Source organism: Oryzias latipes, chromosome 23, assembly GCF_002234675.1.
Source record: "Oryzias latipes chromosome 23, ASM223467v1".
NCBI classification, from domain to species: Eukaryota; Metazoa; Chordata; class Actinopteri; order Beloniformes; family Adrianichthyidae; genus Oryzias; species Oryzias latipes.
The window spans coordinates 8,963,500-8,978,429 of NC_019881.2; the positions used below are offsets into that span (position 1 = coordinate 8,963,500).

Sequence of the window (14,930 nt, forward strand, 5' to 3'; positions counted from 1 at the left end):
CATAAAGTGCAATGCAGACTATGCCCCCCCCCCCCCCCCCCCCCCAAAAAAAAAAGAAACAGCTAACTTCCTTATTTTGCTCTACTGTGATCTAACTTTTGTATGTCGATGTGTAGCTGTGGCTACAACCGTAGCTTACCATCACCAAGTATGAATGAGGAGTGAATGAATAATGGACACAATGCAATGGCTTTGGGTGTCTTGAAAAGCGCAGATAAATCCAATCCATTATTATTATTATTATTATTAACAAAACTACAATCGTTATCATTTACAGTGAAACCTAAATCTCCTTCCACCTGTCTGTGTTTCTCTACTTGGAAACCATCATTAGAACCCAACAGCCAGCACATCATACAATCAGCCCTGCTGACCTTGGGGGAGGGGCTTCAGAGCAAACAGCTTGTTTTAGATGGGAAGGGACTTGGGTAAGTCTTTAAGCACTAAACAACTGCACATTGTTGTGAAGTTTTAGTGGATGGCAACATGACAAAACCTCTATAACGTGAAATGAATTTAACTAACAGACTTCAGAGAAAAACATTCACTTAGAACTAACATGCAGAATTTTTCAACAATTGAATGTATTTAAAGGCTGAGATAACGAACACTTCACAGCCCAAACAGAAGATATAAACTCTAAAAACTCTTACCCAGAGGAATGAAATCCGAGCCGGACTTGAACAGAGCTGATGGCAGGAGCTGGAACTGAAACAAGGACCAAACATCTAGCGTCATGTCAACACCCAGCTGCACTGAATGAATTTGCAATAAAGTTCATTTGCACTTCCTATGGGAGAAAAGGAGTGTCTGTGACAAACAAACGCACCTCTTTGGTCTCGTCGGGGTCTGTGTGGTCAACGGTGAGTGACAGGTCATTCTGCAGGTACTTCAGAGCGCTCAGCGGCTCTGACTGGGCTTTTTCTTCAAATCTGCAGAGTCAAAAGAAACGGAGGGTAAAAACAGAAGAACCGGCTGCTGATACAGCTGCTAACCACTAGATGGCGATAGAAGCAAAGAACCTGCTGGCCTGCATTGGTAAAGCAGAAAATTTTAATACATTTCTATCATTATCTGAAATGTTGCATTTGATGCTTAACAATATAAAAAATGTAAAAATATACTAGTTTTTTTACCATATTTTTTATCATTTCCAGTAATGTACTTCAACTGGGAGAGAAGCCTCTCTTTGCAGATTAATATTATAATATTATATTATAATATTTAGCTGAAACGACACAGATCACATTTCTGTGAAAGTCATCTAAATGAACACATTTTAGTATAATGTCCTCAGAATCCTTTAGATTCCATGTTTATTCCATTGAATCTGTGAAGAACTTCCTATTGACAGATTCTGGAAATGTCTTAAGATTGTCAGTTGGGCGCCCCAACTTAAGAAGTCACCAAGTTTGTCAGCAGAAGATGAAAGCTACAGGCCTGTATTTTCTGATGAGGTATCTGCAGTGGCGGAGCAGGTACTCCTTAGAGGGCCGACACAGTCTAAGGGACCAGAAGTCATCGAGGCGCATTTTAGGAGAGCAAGACTTTCCAGGGTTTCCTCCAAACAGATAATGTACCTAAAAGCAAGAAAGGCAATGAAAATGCGATATTGCTTTTGTACACGCCATTATCCAAACCAAAAGAAAGTCACGCCCCTAAAAGTGAAACCATCCTATGATCTGGAACATTCAGTAATCAGCAATTTACAAATAGTCTAACAGAGACGTGTGTTCATGCCAACAGAGCATAACCAGTTTTACAGTAGTAACAGGAGTTATTTAGGGGCAACATCTCCACTTTTAAAGGGGTTAAACCTGCACAGAAATGCACAAGTGTGCATGTTCCATCACATGGATGATGTAAGTTATTGAGACAAAGAGGCAGAATATTGGTTTAAGAAAATCATACTAGTTTTTCATTTCTCTGTTCTTGATCATTTTGTTTACATCACATAGAGCTGCGTCAATGTCATTTCCATCTACAGTGCATGAAAATCAAAATAAATCTTTTCTGACTAAAACAAAAAAACATCAATAACCTTGTATGTACAGCACTTCCTCGTTTAAGGCGGGGCTTACATTCTAAAAATAGCCACTGATAGGTGAAAAAGTAAAAGTAGGATTAAGATGTTTCAGGCTAATGAACTCCTCAGAACTATTTTTACACTTTTCTTAGACAAATAGGAAATTGACCTTCATAGAAAACTTAAGTCAGGATTATAAAATAAAAACAAAAATCTGATCCTGATCGAAGATTTATGGAACTCTAAACGCATTCTGCAGAGGAAACAGCACGGAGTAGATTGACAAGGTTAATAGCCAATCAGGATGTAGAACTCAGCATGCTGTAAAAAAACAACAAAAACGTGCAATATTGCACTTTAAAATGTGAAAGATAAACCGTGATGAAGTGAAGGTTTTATTGCAGATGGAAGAGCTGAGTGCAGGATGCATACTGAGCACAAGAGGAGGACAGCATGATGGAGCAGCAGGACAAAGCACAGAAAGAAAGAGGGTAGAAAAAGTTCCTGCATAGGAGTTCAAGCAGGAAAGCTGAGAGTGTGCCAGTCTGTTACTTTGTGCATCTCGTCGTAGACCAGCTGGTGTGCGAAGCGAGGACAAGGCTCCTCCTCCTGCAGAGTCTTGTTTGGGTTTTCCTTCACTGCCTGGTCATTCTTGTACACGCATGACCTGAGCAGAAACAAAAACACATGCGGGATCAGGAGCAATGTCTACAGCTGAAAGCTCTATAGCAGGGGTGTTAGAATCCAGGCCTTGAGGGCCGGTGTCTTCCATGTTTTTCCAACCATCCTGGCATTGAAGCTCCTTACTGGCTAAACAAACCTGAACCAGGTCATCAACAGCAGATACGGCAGGATTTCTGGAAAAGCTAGCAGGAGGCCAGATCTTGAGGCCTGGATTTGGGCACCCCTCCTCCAAAGCAACAGAAACACTAGGGAGTGAGGAAACCTGACTGCGGACTCGGACGCTGGCTCACAAATGCACCAGCACAGCATAAAGGTTTATCAGTGATGACTGCATGCTGAGAACAAGAACGCATCCTGTTTCTGATAGGACTGCACTCATCATTCAAACCAGACACGCCACGTGAGACACGGCAGCTGTGTGTGTGAGGAGGACTGTGGCGTGCCCACATGTGTACGAACATGCTGAGGTGCGTGCATGAGTGCTTGCTGCACACAGATCGTCTGTTGTGGTGAAGATCTCTTCAGCGACAGGCTGGTACATGTCAGTCAACTTCCTGCAAGTGCTGCTGAGGGCATGACCACGCTGATATGCTGACATGCCAGAAACGGAAGGGTCAGTGTGTCTTACCAGTTATTACGGGCGATGTCATAAATCCAGAAGGAGTTGCGCACGTTTTCCTCCCGCTTGTCCTTATCTTTGCTGAGTCCGGAGAGGACGTGGATCTCATTGAGCTCAGGGTCGATGGTGGCCCTCTGGGTGAAGCCCGTCATCGGAACTGCACCCAAAAAAGTAAAAACAGCGGCGAGGTGACATTTCCAGCACGTCTACTCAGCAGAGATTAGTTTTTATAAAAAAGAAAACAGTAAAGGAAGCATAAACTTGCAGAAGTTAAAAAAAGAAGCGTGGACACACATTGCCATAGCAACGAAGAACGAGACAGAAAATGAGCAGAGCAAAGGATGAAAAAAGCTGAATTACGACTTTCCTTTATGTGTTAAAGCATGGGCAAAACTCCAAACACATTCCAATAATCATATTTTTATTACTGCTAAGCCTTTTTGTGCATCAATCAACATGCTTGACATAAAGTAGAAAAAACAAACATTAATAATAAAGACAGCTTTGATAATGCTGTCATAATAATCCAACTGAGTATTAGGGCAACCATGACAGAAAAAAATTACACGAAATTACAAGATTAAAGTCGTAAAGTATGAAAAACGTCTTAGTTTTCCAGGTAAGAGCCATGTTATTTGGAAATAAAGTTGGTTGTGGAAGCCTCCATCTACATTACAATGCTAACTAACTCCATCAATGCAGCCATGTATGGTGATGCCGTAAGGCTTTAGTTCATCATAAGAATCCATGTCCCATAATGCATTTTGAGCTCTGTACTGCTGACGGCGTAAACAACGCACCCGCCGGAAGTCAAGAATCTTCTTTTGAAGGGTTTCCTGCAGATTCTCATGATGATACAACGTTGACTGTTACCTTATTTGTAAAAACAAAGCTGAAGTAACTGTTTATTATGAGCTCCACGTCTCTCACACTAAAACTCCATTTCTTTTAGTAAACAGCCTGTTGACTCATACATTTCTTACTTTAATCTCGTAAATTCTCCACTTATAAAATTATAACTTAATTTTTTTAAAGTACTGACTTCTTCGCTCATAATTCTGCGACTTTATTCTCGTACATTTATTTCTTTTTCAGGTGGCCCCTATATTCTGTCGGATAATATTGTAAAGATGAGAATGAGAAGAACAAATAACGTTTCATACAAATAAGGTCTAAATCTTCTTCTCCTCTGACTGTCGAAGCTCCAGTCAAAAACAGAACCGTGAGTCCGGGACAGGACACCACAAAGTCAATCTAAGGCTGGACTTTCTCAGGAACACCACGGACATTTAAGAATGTGATGGGTTCTATAGGAGGATCTGATGTAGACCAACAAAAATATTAAACAATAAAAAAGGGAAAGATTCATTTTAGACCCACTTAAAACAAACCCAATAATGGAAAAAAAAACTAAATCTTACTGTCAAAGGAGGTCATCTAACAAGTTTAAAAATGATCATAAAACAGGAAAATTGGTATAAGGATCCCACTGAAGCACATTTTTTCCTCAGTAACAAGTCCTGAAAGAGTCCAGAGAAAAGAAGAAAAGGGTCCGGCCGACATCAGCAGACCTGAAAGCCCTTCTCCTGTTTGAACTTGCTGGGTTCTTGCTGCCAAAACACATTCTGGTCTTTCTCTCTGTTATCACTCGCCAATGAATCCCTGCTTTCCTTTTCTTTATTTTCATTTCATCCAGAGTATCTTAGACTGAGATGAGTTCCAGTTACACTGAGGCCCCATGTTTCCCATTTCCTAAACGGCATCTGAAGTCTAAATGTTACTGGAACCTTTTCAGATAGAAAATTAGGATTTGAAGAGACAAATAAGAAAAACAGAAGACTACACAATTCCTCCAAGAATAATTTAAAAAAAGGCCTCAGAGAAGATGCATTATTGTCATGAGATAAAGGTGAAACAATGCCAGTTAGGGAGGGTTGTAAATGTATGTCCCATAACAGTATCTCCATCTCCACATGAGAAAGCTTGTGCGTCATGCAGCACAACGATGACAGCACACAGCCCTGCGCCCATCCAGCCCTGCGCCCATCCAGCCCTGCGCCCATCCAGCCCTGCGTCCATCCAGCCCTGCGCCCATCCAGCCCTGCGTCCATCCAGCCCTGCGCCCATCCAGCCCTGCGCCCATCCAGCCCTGCACACATCCAGCCCTGCACACATCCAGCCCTGCACACATCCAGCCCTGCACACATCCAGCCCTGCGTCCATCCAGCCCTGCGTCCATCCAGCCCTGCGTCCATCCAGCCCTGCGTCCATCCAGCCCTGCGTCCATCCAGCCCTGCGTCCATCCAGCCCTGCGTCCATCCAGCCCTGCGTCCATCCAGCCCTGCGTCCATCCAGCCCTGCGTCCATCCAGCCCTGCACACATCCAGCCCTGCACACATCCAGCCCTGCACACATCCAGCCCTGCACACATCCAGCCCTGCACACATCCAGCCCTGCACACATCCAGCCCTGCACACATCCAGCCCTGCACACATCCAGCCCTGCACACATCCAGCCCTGCACACATCCAGCCCTGCACACATCCAGCCCTGCACACATCCAGCCCTGCGTCCATCCAGCCCTGCGTCCATCCAGCCCTGCGTCCATCCAGCCCTGCGTCCATCCAGCCCTGCGTCCATCCAGCCCTGCACACATCCAGCCCTGCATCCATCCAACCCCGCACCCATCCAGCCCTCACAGCTGACTGCAGTGTCTTTAAAGGCCCCTTTTGCTGTTCAGTCATCTGCTTCACTTTGCTTTGCTGATTTTTTGTCTGAGTTACTTTTAAAAAGGGTTCTATAAATAGAATGTATGGACCTGCATTCATTAAGAACCAACTGTTTTCAATAAAATACAAAAGCTTTGACACCTTTCACATCGAGACAACACTAAGATAAAACTCATCAGGAATGACAGATGAAAGGAAATGTCCGAATTGTCTTCCTCTAAAGAGGCTCGTTTTTTCCAGAATACCTTATTTTCAGTCCACCACTGACTAAACCAACCTTCAAAGGGATTTCAGCCCCTTTACACCATCTGCAGAGCTGTGAGGCTCAGGCACAAAGCTGTGCTCCAGCTGACAGACAGCTGCAGACTAAGACAGCGGTGCATTTCCTGAAGGTGTTTTCCATGGACTCACAGTGGATCTCAAAGTTCACTTCACAGCCTGCTGCTGTCAGCTGTTTCTTGCCTGTGGATACATTTAGCTTTTACAAAAACTTACAGAGTACTAGTGTTGGATCCTTTCAATACTTTGACATCAAAATGAAATCAGGTTCTGTCAAAATGACAACCACAAAAACCAGGATTTTCTCCTAAACAAGCTTCATTGATTTAGTATTGATAGAGTTAAAATCAAGTTTTAAGAAAAACCTTTAAAAAGAAGAAAGAAACGCTGATTATGATTTGACAGGTTGGTTATTGGTGGTCCAAACAGATGGGCAGGTTTCAGCTTAGATCTCCTGTCCTTTATTACTCTGTATTCAGATCTTCGAGGTTCACAGAAAATCCAGGTATGAACCGACTCTAAACACAAATCCAGCTTTTTATGTCAACTCATTAAAGGGCCTATACCATGCAAAATCAACTTTTTGAGCTTTTAAGTGTATTATAATGTTCATTCCTCACAAAATACATCCCCAAAGTGGTATTTTGCTATGTTCACGCATCTCTGATTATTCCTCAAAAAACCTGCTCTCTGAGAACGAGCGGGTTACGAGCTGATGTAGGCCAGTGAGAACAGCCCCTTCCAGGAAGAGTCTGCGCTGCCAGTCCCGCCCCCAAGCTAACACACACAAACACACTTTCTCAGTGGAGCTAGCGGTGATCAGCTTAACGATTTCCTTTTATATTCACAATGTGCACATCCATCTTTGCAAAAGTTTGGATGTTGTTTGTTTTGGTGGGCGAAACGCAGACACACTGCCGAGGCAGACTGGGATATAGTATACTATAAAAGATTTACTGTAAGTCTTCTCAAATAGTGGGGCGCGCCCCCGGATGCGATGCCAGGGGGGGCGTGCAGTAGTAGCGGTTAACGGCTTATCCGTTATATCACAGAGTTTGTAACAGCCTGAAACTGTGAACTGCCGTCCCTGCAGCTGCCCCTTTCTCTGCATCAAAGGGGGGGGGGGGGGTAGTGGGCCCAGGCTGCGAGGTGGGACGTGCACGCGAGCAGCCTCTTTTGCGCGACACCTGGATCATCAATTATTGTAGACATTTCGATGATGTGTCTTTATTTTCCATCAATGTATTCTTTGTCTGCCTGTTGTTTAGTTGGTGTCACTATTTGACATAAAGACAGCAGGTTATGCAGGAAAACAGCTGCACTTTTGAGATCATAAATAAACTATCCATCATTTAGAAATAAATTCAGCGCAATGTTTTTACCTATTTCTTCAGACTAAAACCTTTAAATATATTGGTGCTGCTGTGTTAATGTTTCAGATCAAGTTACATTGAATATTATCTATTGATTGAATTATTTTTCGGTAGTAACCTCCAACAATGTTTTTCCATATCTCTTCGCTTTGAGGGCTAAATGTAGGGGTAGGTAGAAGCTGCAGGGAGGTAATTTAAATTTGCCCTTGTTCTCATCCTTTTATAAAACCTACAGACAGTTTTAAAATGCGCTAATTTCAACATAAATGACGCAAAGCTTTAAAAAATTCCAACTGTTTGCTGAATTTAATAAGGCTGTGTTGCTGTCAAAATAGTTCATCTATCTGATTTCAAATCACTTTCTTGAGATTTTCCTTGAAATATTTGTCTATTTGTCAAATTCCGACCTAGCTAAACCTATACTATAAATACCAATAAATTACAATGAAAACTAACATAAAGTAGTTTTTTTGCCAACTAGAAGAATAAAATAATGATTGATCATTTTCAGTTTTCTAAGTCATTATTTCTTAAGGCAGTGTTAGTAATAGGAGCTAGTTCTTACCCATGCCAGAGTCCTTCTTGGTGCCATCAGAAATGATCTCGACGTGGTCTCCGTCCACATCATAACTGAAGAAATCATTGAGGTAAGTCTTAGACCTCTGACCTCCAAAGACATAGAGGCAGCGGTTTCTCTGCAGTAAAAGATGATCCTAAATGAGTCTTTTGTGAAAATGTTCTGATACAAGGTCGATTCTGTGCAGACTTACAGTGTGGAAGAGCATGCAGTGTCCAATGCGAGACTGAATATCCTCTGGGCCAGCGTTGCAGGAGTCTTCCCTCAGCAGGCTCCACGACCCCACCTGGCACTGGAAGGCGTACAGGCCACTGAACTGTGGCTCTGACGTGCGGCTGTCCTCCACGCTGCCGTTACACGTGAGGATACGACCACCAAACGTATAGATCATGTGCTTCTCTGAGTCCATGCACATCTGCAGCAAGAGTAAACAAACTGTCAACAACTGTAGCAACAACATCCCAAATTGAAAGCTTTATAAACAGTTTTCCTTTGCCTGTTCTGGAAACTTCAGCAGAAGAAAAAAAACTCTGGAACTCAACACAGTAAGATGAAATTACACCTCAAAGCGAAGAGAAAATGCTGAGAAAATAACACTCCTGTCATAAAGTACTTCAGAATACTGTAGGAGTGTCTTCTGCTTTTTTCTGGCTGCCTAATCCGACCTTAATACTCTGGAGACACTAAAACTAGTGAATATGATAACAACGATTCTATTCTTATCATATTCTGCAATTGATGACACGATTCATAGTCGATTTAGTAGTCATAGTCGTTCTGAACAATGAACAATTGACTGACCTAAAATGGAAATAGGACATCTTTAGCCAAACGTCAACCAATGTGACTCAAAGAGAAATACCTGGGTACTAACAGTGCAGGGGAAATTTCCAGATTTCATGTATTTCTTATAAGATAATGAAGTGTAAACAAACAAACAAATAAACAAGAATGGATGTCAAATCCATCCACATTTTAGTTTCCTAAAGTTCAGCCCACTGTTGTTTTCCACATCCAAAGAGTGCAAAGGGAACATTATTAGAACATTCTAGCACACAGTCTGGTCACATGTTTTTGCTATATTCAAAGTGTTTCCACACATTGGACTGGATTGATGGACTGATCAGTTTTTGCTGCATGACGTGTGTGTTGTCCGCTGTGATGCAACGGTTGTATTTACCTTATATTCAAATAAACCTACTGTACCTCAATCCAAATGGTATTTTCCAATATCCATTTTTGATTCATCTAATTTCAAAGTCATTTTTTAATGGTTTAAGTCAATACCATTAACAACTTGCCTCAGACAGATCAGATCGACCTGGTTGGATCAGAGGAATTGAAATCAATTCCTCGATTAATTGGTTAGTTGTTGCACCTCTACTAAACAGTAATGCTCTTTTATTTTTTACAAACTATTTAGCATACAGATCCTATTCAACATAATGATGTAACAGCAACAGTAATATTGTCAATTGATGAGTAGGGCTGAGTATCACCAATAATTCCCAGAATCGATTTGATTCGCCAGAACCCGGATCGATTCATTTTTGATTGTTTCGATCCACAATTTGATTCAATTTTGAATTTAAATGGTTTACACATTTAGACATATTTTTATAGAAATACAATATTAATCTATATATGTTTTGAAGATATTCATATTAATCGAGGGGGACCTGGTCTCAAGTCCAAGATGGCAGCAGGTCCAGAATGGCGGCAAAACATCATTTGCTGGAATCTGAAATGCTACAAGTTTTCAAAATTGTAGCCCCGTTTATTAAAAACTATCATGTGACTTTATGGTTCAGAGTGCAACGTGAGATTAAAACAGGGCAAAAACGGTATTTGTTTTATTCCTTTCAAAAAGTGTATAAGTAAATGTGTTTAGATTTGTAAACCCACCGGAGCTTTAGCACCAGTGTTTACATTCCTTCACCGTAACTTTTTAACTTATCAACATTAAACAGTGTAACTGCGGAGGAAAGCGGCTTTGCGCCGGTATGTAACACTTTATAAGCAATTTGCAAAAATTCGCTTTGAATTGTTGCTTACAGATGCAAAGCTGATCAGCTGATTCACGTACGGAGTTACGTTCAGAGCAAAGCGGGCTTTGACAGAGACATCTACAGTGCTAAAGTTTTAACGCTTAAAGCTGGAAAAACAACAGTAAATCTTGGGGTCGCCAGTTAAATTATTATTATGATTTGGAACAAAAAAAGTAACAAAATAAAAGTATATTCCCACAGAAATTTGGGTTGGGGTGAACGTAGACCCCGGTTCCGGCTAATGATGTCTTCCCGCCATGTTGTCTGTAACCAGGTCGTCTTGTATTGATCTGATACAGTACATATACAGTAAATGTATTCGTGAAATAATAAACCAATTGATTGTTAACAACATGCAGCATTACATGGTTTCTCAAACGGAGAAGCTCCAACAAAAATGTGCAGATTGTAAAGAAACCTACGTTTTAGTATGGCCACTAGGTGGAGCTCTCGCTATAGCTTAATTCCAAAAGATTTGAGTAAAAAACGGTGCTCTACCCACAAATGGTTACGGTACTTTAAAAAAATGTTTCCTAAAAAAAAAAAGAGTTTGGAAAATTCATGCCTGTGATTATATAAAGCAGTTCATTTAGGTCAAAGGAGTGTTAGCATTAGCCGTCCTATGGGAAATTCCATTATACGTTAGCATCAAGCTAATAGATTTTGGCTTTACTGCGGTTATGCATTAGGTCACGGTAAAAGGAAACGCATAAAAGATCAATCTTTACGTTTATGGATTGATTATTAATTTATTAAGCTTGGATTGAATCCGATTGATTAATTGATTTCATCAACCCATGAGAAGCTTCCTGCCAACAGTCTTCTCAGCCACAGAAAAAAGCACAGATAAAGTGACTGGATTATTTTGGATGTTTTTCTAGTTTATAAGTGGATCCATGAAGCCACCTTTTCACACTCAGACTGTTAGGGGGACTAAAAAAAACGGTTTTGTCAGGAAATAAGAACATTTTCATGGCCAAGTCTTTTCTGATCTGGAATAAGATGTGAGTAACCACTGAGTAAAAGACGACTGATGTCATGATCAACTTTTTTTTACCTAAGCCAAAGCTCTAAATAAATTGTTGAAATTATACACAAGGGAATTAAAATGTAACTTTATTAACAACAGCACGGTCTGAAGCACTGGGTGAAGGAAAAAAATAATCAAATCCTGTGTAATAAAAGGCCCAACTATATGTGTTTTACTCACATATGAAAGAAGACAAAAGCTTTGATCTCTCAGGGATGTCAGTCTGGTCATGTTGAGATCTGTACTTCAGCACCTTCAGGCAGACATCTCTTCTTATTGTCCTAATTTGGATTTGGTAAATGGAATTCTTTGTTTTCTGACTGACTGATTAGTAACGAGTCTCTCTGATGTGACAATATATTATTTTTTCTTCATTAGACTTCAAACTGTCTGTTCAGATCAGATCATGTTTCAGCCAATAAGCAGGAAAGGTGCTGGACGGCGGGCACTGCCTGTACCTGATGGTCGAACACCAGCTTCGGTCCCCCGTCTGCTGAAGTGTCCTCGCTAAGCAGCGTCCAGGTGTTGGCGTCAATGTCGTAACGATAAAAGTCACTCTTCAAAGACTTGCTGTTCCTGACGCTGGAGTCCAGGTAACGGCCCAGAGTGTAGATCTGCCGTCTCTGTGAGTCGATGCACATCTTGTGGCATGAGCGAGCACTTGGACCACTCTGATTGGAACAAAGAAGACAAGCTCTTTTAGAAAACCAACAATAACATTCAACTGCCAAAGTTAAGCAGAGTCCCCGGAGGAAATAATTAATCACGAGCTTCTTTTTTTTTTTTTTTTGACTTCCTTCTTACTTCTTTTTCTGTGTCCCTGGAGATGCAGGCCCACTGGTTCTCCAGAACACTGTAAGCCCAGAAGTCTGCCAGATCCTGAGTGCCATCCCAGCCCCCAAACAGATACACCGTTTCTGCAGGACAAACATTGTTTAGAAACCTGCATACCTGCAGAACCCTCAAAACGTGAGGAAACCAGAACATTTACTGATCGGCCTGTTTTAAAAAAATTTTTGGAAAGACCGATTGCATGAAAACGTTGGCAAATGTAAACTTTTAAGTGTTTGAGTATAAAGTATCTGTTAATTCAATGCATGGTTACATGGGAAATCCAGTAAAACAATCTCAGACATAAAAAAGTTCCCTTTGGATCCAAACTGAAATGAACTGCTTTGATTGCAGCAACTTTTAACACTTGTAGCATTTATTCCATTCTTTCATGGTCTAGAAAGAGGAAGCTGTGGTGCACAGGCAAACAGAAGACCACTGTGATTATTTAAACGACCTCAGAGCCTTCACGGTGGATTTCATCAGCAGGCTCCAAGCATCGTGGATAAATAAACCCAGAACAGTCCCTAATTATCTAAATTTATACCTGTTTCCGGGTGAATACTTGATTCTGATTGGCTGCTGGGTGTGGATTAAAAAGTGATCATTCACAGTGATAATGCACACCTAAAAAAGAAGTTCCGATCACATAGCTTAAATGTTTTATATCACTAAGCTAGCTTCTTTAAAACAAACTTTTGCTTCCTCATCTGGCTAAAAACAAGCTAGAAGTGAACTTTCTCTCTGAACTAAAGCTTTATTTAACCTATCATGACCACCAAAGATGCTAACTTTGATTTAAAAAACAAAAAAGAACATGTAACTAGAAAATTTGGAAAAGTTATTGCTGTGGGTTTAGAAAAGATCTCCAAAAAGCGGTCCCGGCAGTAATGACTCTATTACTATTATGATTGCTTTCTAATTTTTTTTATAAATAAGATCATTTCTTTTTTTTTTTTAAAGCAAACAGCATCCACAAGTTAAAGATCTAAATTGATACATGTCCGAAATCTAAATGAATCAATTCTGAATCGGACTGTGGCTGCTAACCCTAAAATGACTATCTCTGCGGGGGAGGGGGCTCTCCATCAAAAGTCAACTAGGTGCGTCGTGTGTCTGCTTTGCTGCTTTAAAGAAGCAACTTCTTAGATAAATCTAGACACTCTTGAAGTGTCTCTTCGTCTGTAAAGTGCAGCAGATTTGGTTCTCATTTTTATACAAGCAACAGTGGAAGCAGTTTGTTACAACAAACAACTTGTAGCTTCATTTGTTTGAGTATGAGGATGAATTTTCAACAAAGTGGATTATTCAGTCAGGGGGGGGTTTACTGGACAATAATCTGCTGAATAAAGACGAAGAATGCGTCATTTCTGGGATTCCGACAAACACGGTGGGAACAGGTCTGTGTGTCAAAAGGGCCATTTATTGGACTGCTGTCCTTTTTCCAAATTATACAGGTCATAATGACATAGAAATACATTTGTCTTGGAAAAACTCAGAAAACCAGACCTGGTACCAGAAATAAACTCACTCACACTGTTACACATGCACATCGTCACAGACTGTGACACGCGCACTAAGAGACGACCTCTTTTAAAGAAGGAAGTCTGGAGACTAAACAGCAGTACAGCTTTGCATATGGAGTTTGTGTAAAGACATAACTCTGGCTGCATAAGTCTTACCAGTCTGCACATCAATGACCATTTGGTGCCCCCCCCTCATTCCTGGCCTGTTGTCTTCGCCATCACCTGAAAAGAAGAGAGGAGGGGGGACACAAACATGAGGGGAATGAATGGAGAAGGGAGGTGTGGAAAGAGTGCACAGTAATGATGACAGATGGAAGGGAGGGGGTAGAAATGGAGTGAGTTTAGTTGCAAAGTGAACAGAGAAATGTGTCAATGACAGAATCTTTGCTGTGTAAATAAGCAGTCTCACTGTTTACGTCGTCTCTGCTGATTTCTTGGCTGCTTGTACCTTTGTTACATTTGGGGATGATCTGACTCCACCTGGGCTTGTACTCCTGCTGGCTGATATACTGGTTAAACAAACCATCTAGCAAGGAAACAAGATCAAAAGTTGTGGCACACAAATGGAAACTAGGGAAAAAACAACTCACAGGTCTATGTAGTCATCTGCAAATGTAATAACATTTGGAAATGAACAGCATTCAAAATCTGTGCCCAATACCTTTGACAGCTTTGTCTATGAACTCCTCACAAGCATCAAAATCCCCCTGCAGCACCAGGCGGTCGTGGAGGTGGGTCAGCATGGGGTGCTCCAGCGCTATCCGAGTCTTCTTCTGCAGAGACTCAAAGGCCTCGGTGTAGTTATGCTGTCGGAAGTGTTTCAGGCAGAGGCGGATCGCTTCCTGTTCTCTGTACTGCAAAAACAGAACAAGGTTTGGTGACCCACATGTTTTTCTGAGATCCTGGATGACCCCAGCTTCTGACAAACGAGCGAGTAAACAAATGCAACAGCAAACTGCCATAAAAATTCAGCTCCAGTTTTTACATGACTGACACCATTGTACAAACAAATAAAACAATTTGACTGCTTGTCAAGTTGAAACTGAGATGAAGCTCCCTCCCTGCAGTCAGAAAAGTGTTTGCACAGGTCAACCCTACCTTAACCCTGAAGGAAAAACAATGAGACTGTCTGGACCTCATGTCTCAACGTTGTAATTTGTCATGTATGTTTGCTTTGACAGACCCACACTATCTTATAGGAGTTTGATC

General features: G+C 41.3%; 1 protein-coding gene across 2 annotated transcripts in view; it reads right to left on the reverse strand.

Moving 5' to 3' along the window:
- The window catches only part of mkln1 (muskelin 1), a 28,592-nt gene that overhangs the window by 4,136 nt on the left and 9,526 nt on the right, over positions 1-14,930 (reverse strand). Inside the window, exons 6-17 of one of the 2 annotated variants that reach the window (XM_023952619.1) lie at positions 14,383-14,575; positions 14,170-14,247; positions 13,878-13,943; positions 12,169-12,281; positions 11,823-12,035; positions 8,480-8,701; positions 8,275-8,404; positions 3,339-3,486; positions 2,579-2,693; positions 1,441-1,580; positions 830-932; positions 654-708 (exon numbers count right to left, since the gene is read on the reverse strand). In XM_023952619.1, the coding sequence (XP_023808387.1) occupies positions 654-708; positions 830-932; positions 1,441-1,580; positions 2,579-2,693; positions 3,339-3,486; positions 8,275-8,404; positions 8,480-8,701; positions 11,823-12,035; positions 12,169-12,281; positions 13,878-13,943; positions 14,170-14,247; positions 14,383-14,575 (1,576 nt within the window). Of the gene's footprint in view, positions 1-653; positions 709-829; positions 933-1,440; positions 1,581-2,578; positions 2,694-3,338; positions 3,487-8,274; positions 8,405-8,479; positions 8,702-11,822; positions 12,036-12,168; positions 12,282-13,877; positions 13,944-14,130; positions 14,248-14,382; positions 14,576-14,930 lie in introns of both variants that reach the window. The other variant, XM_023952618.1, reaches the window with a different exon arrangement.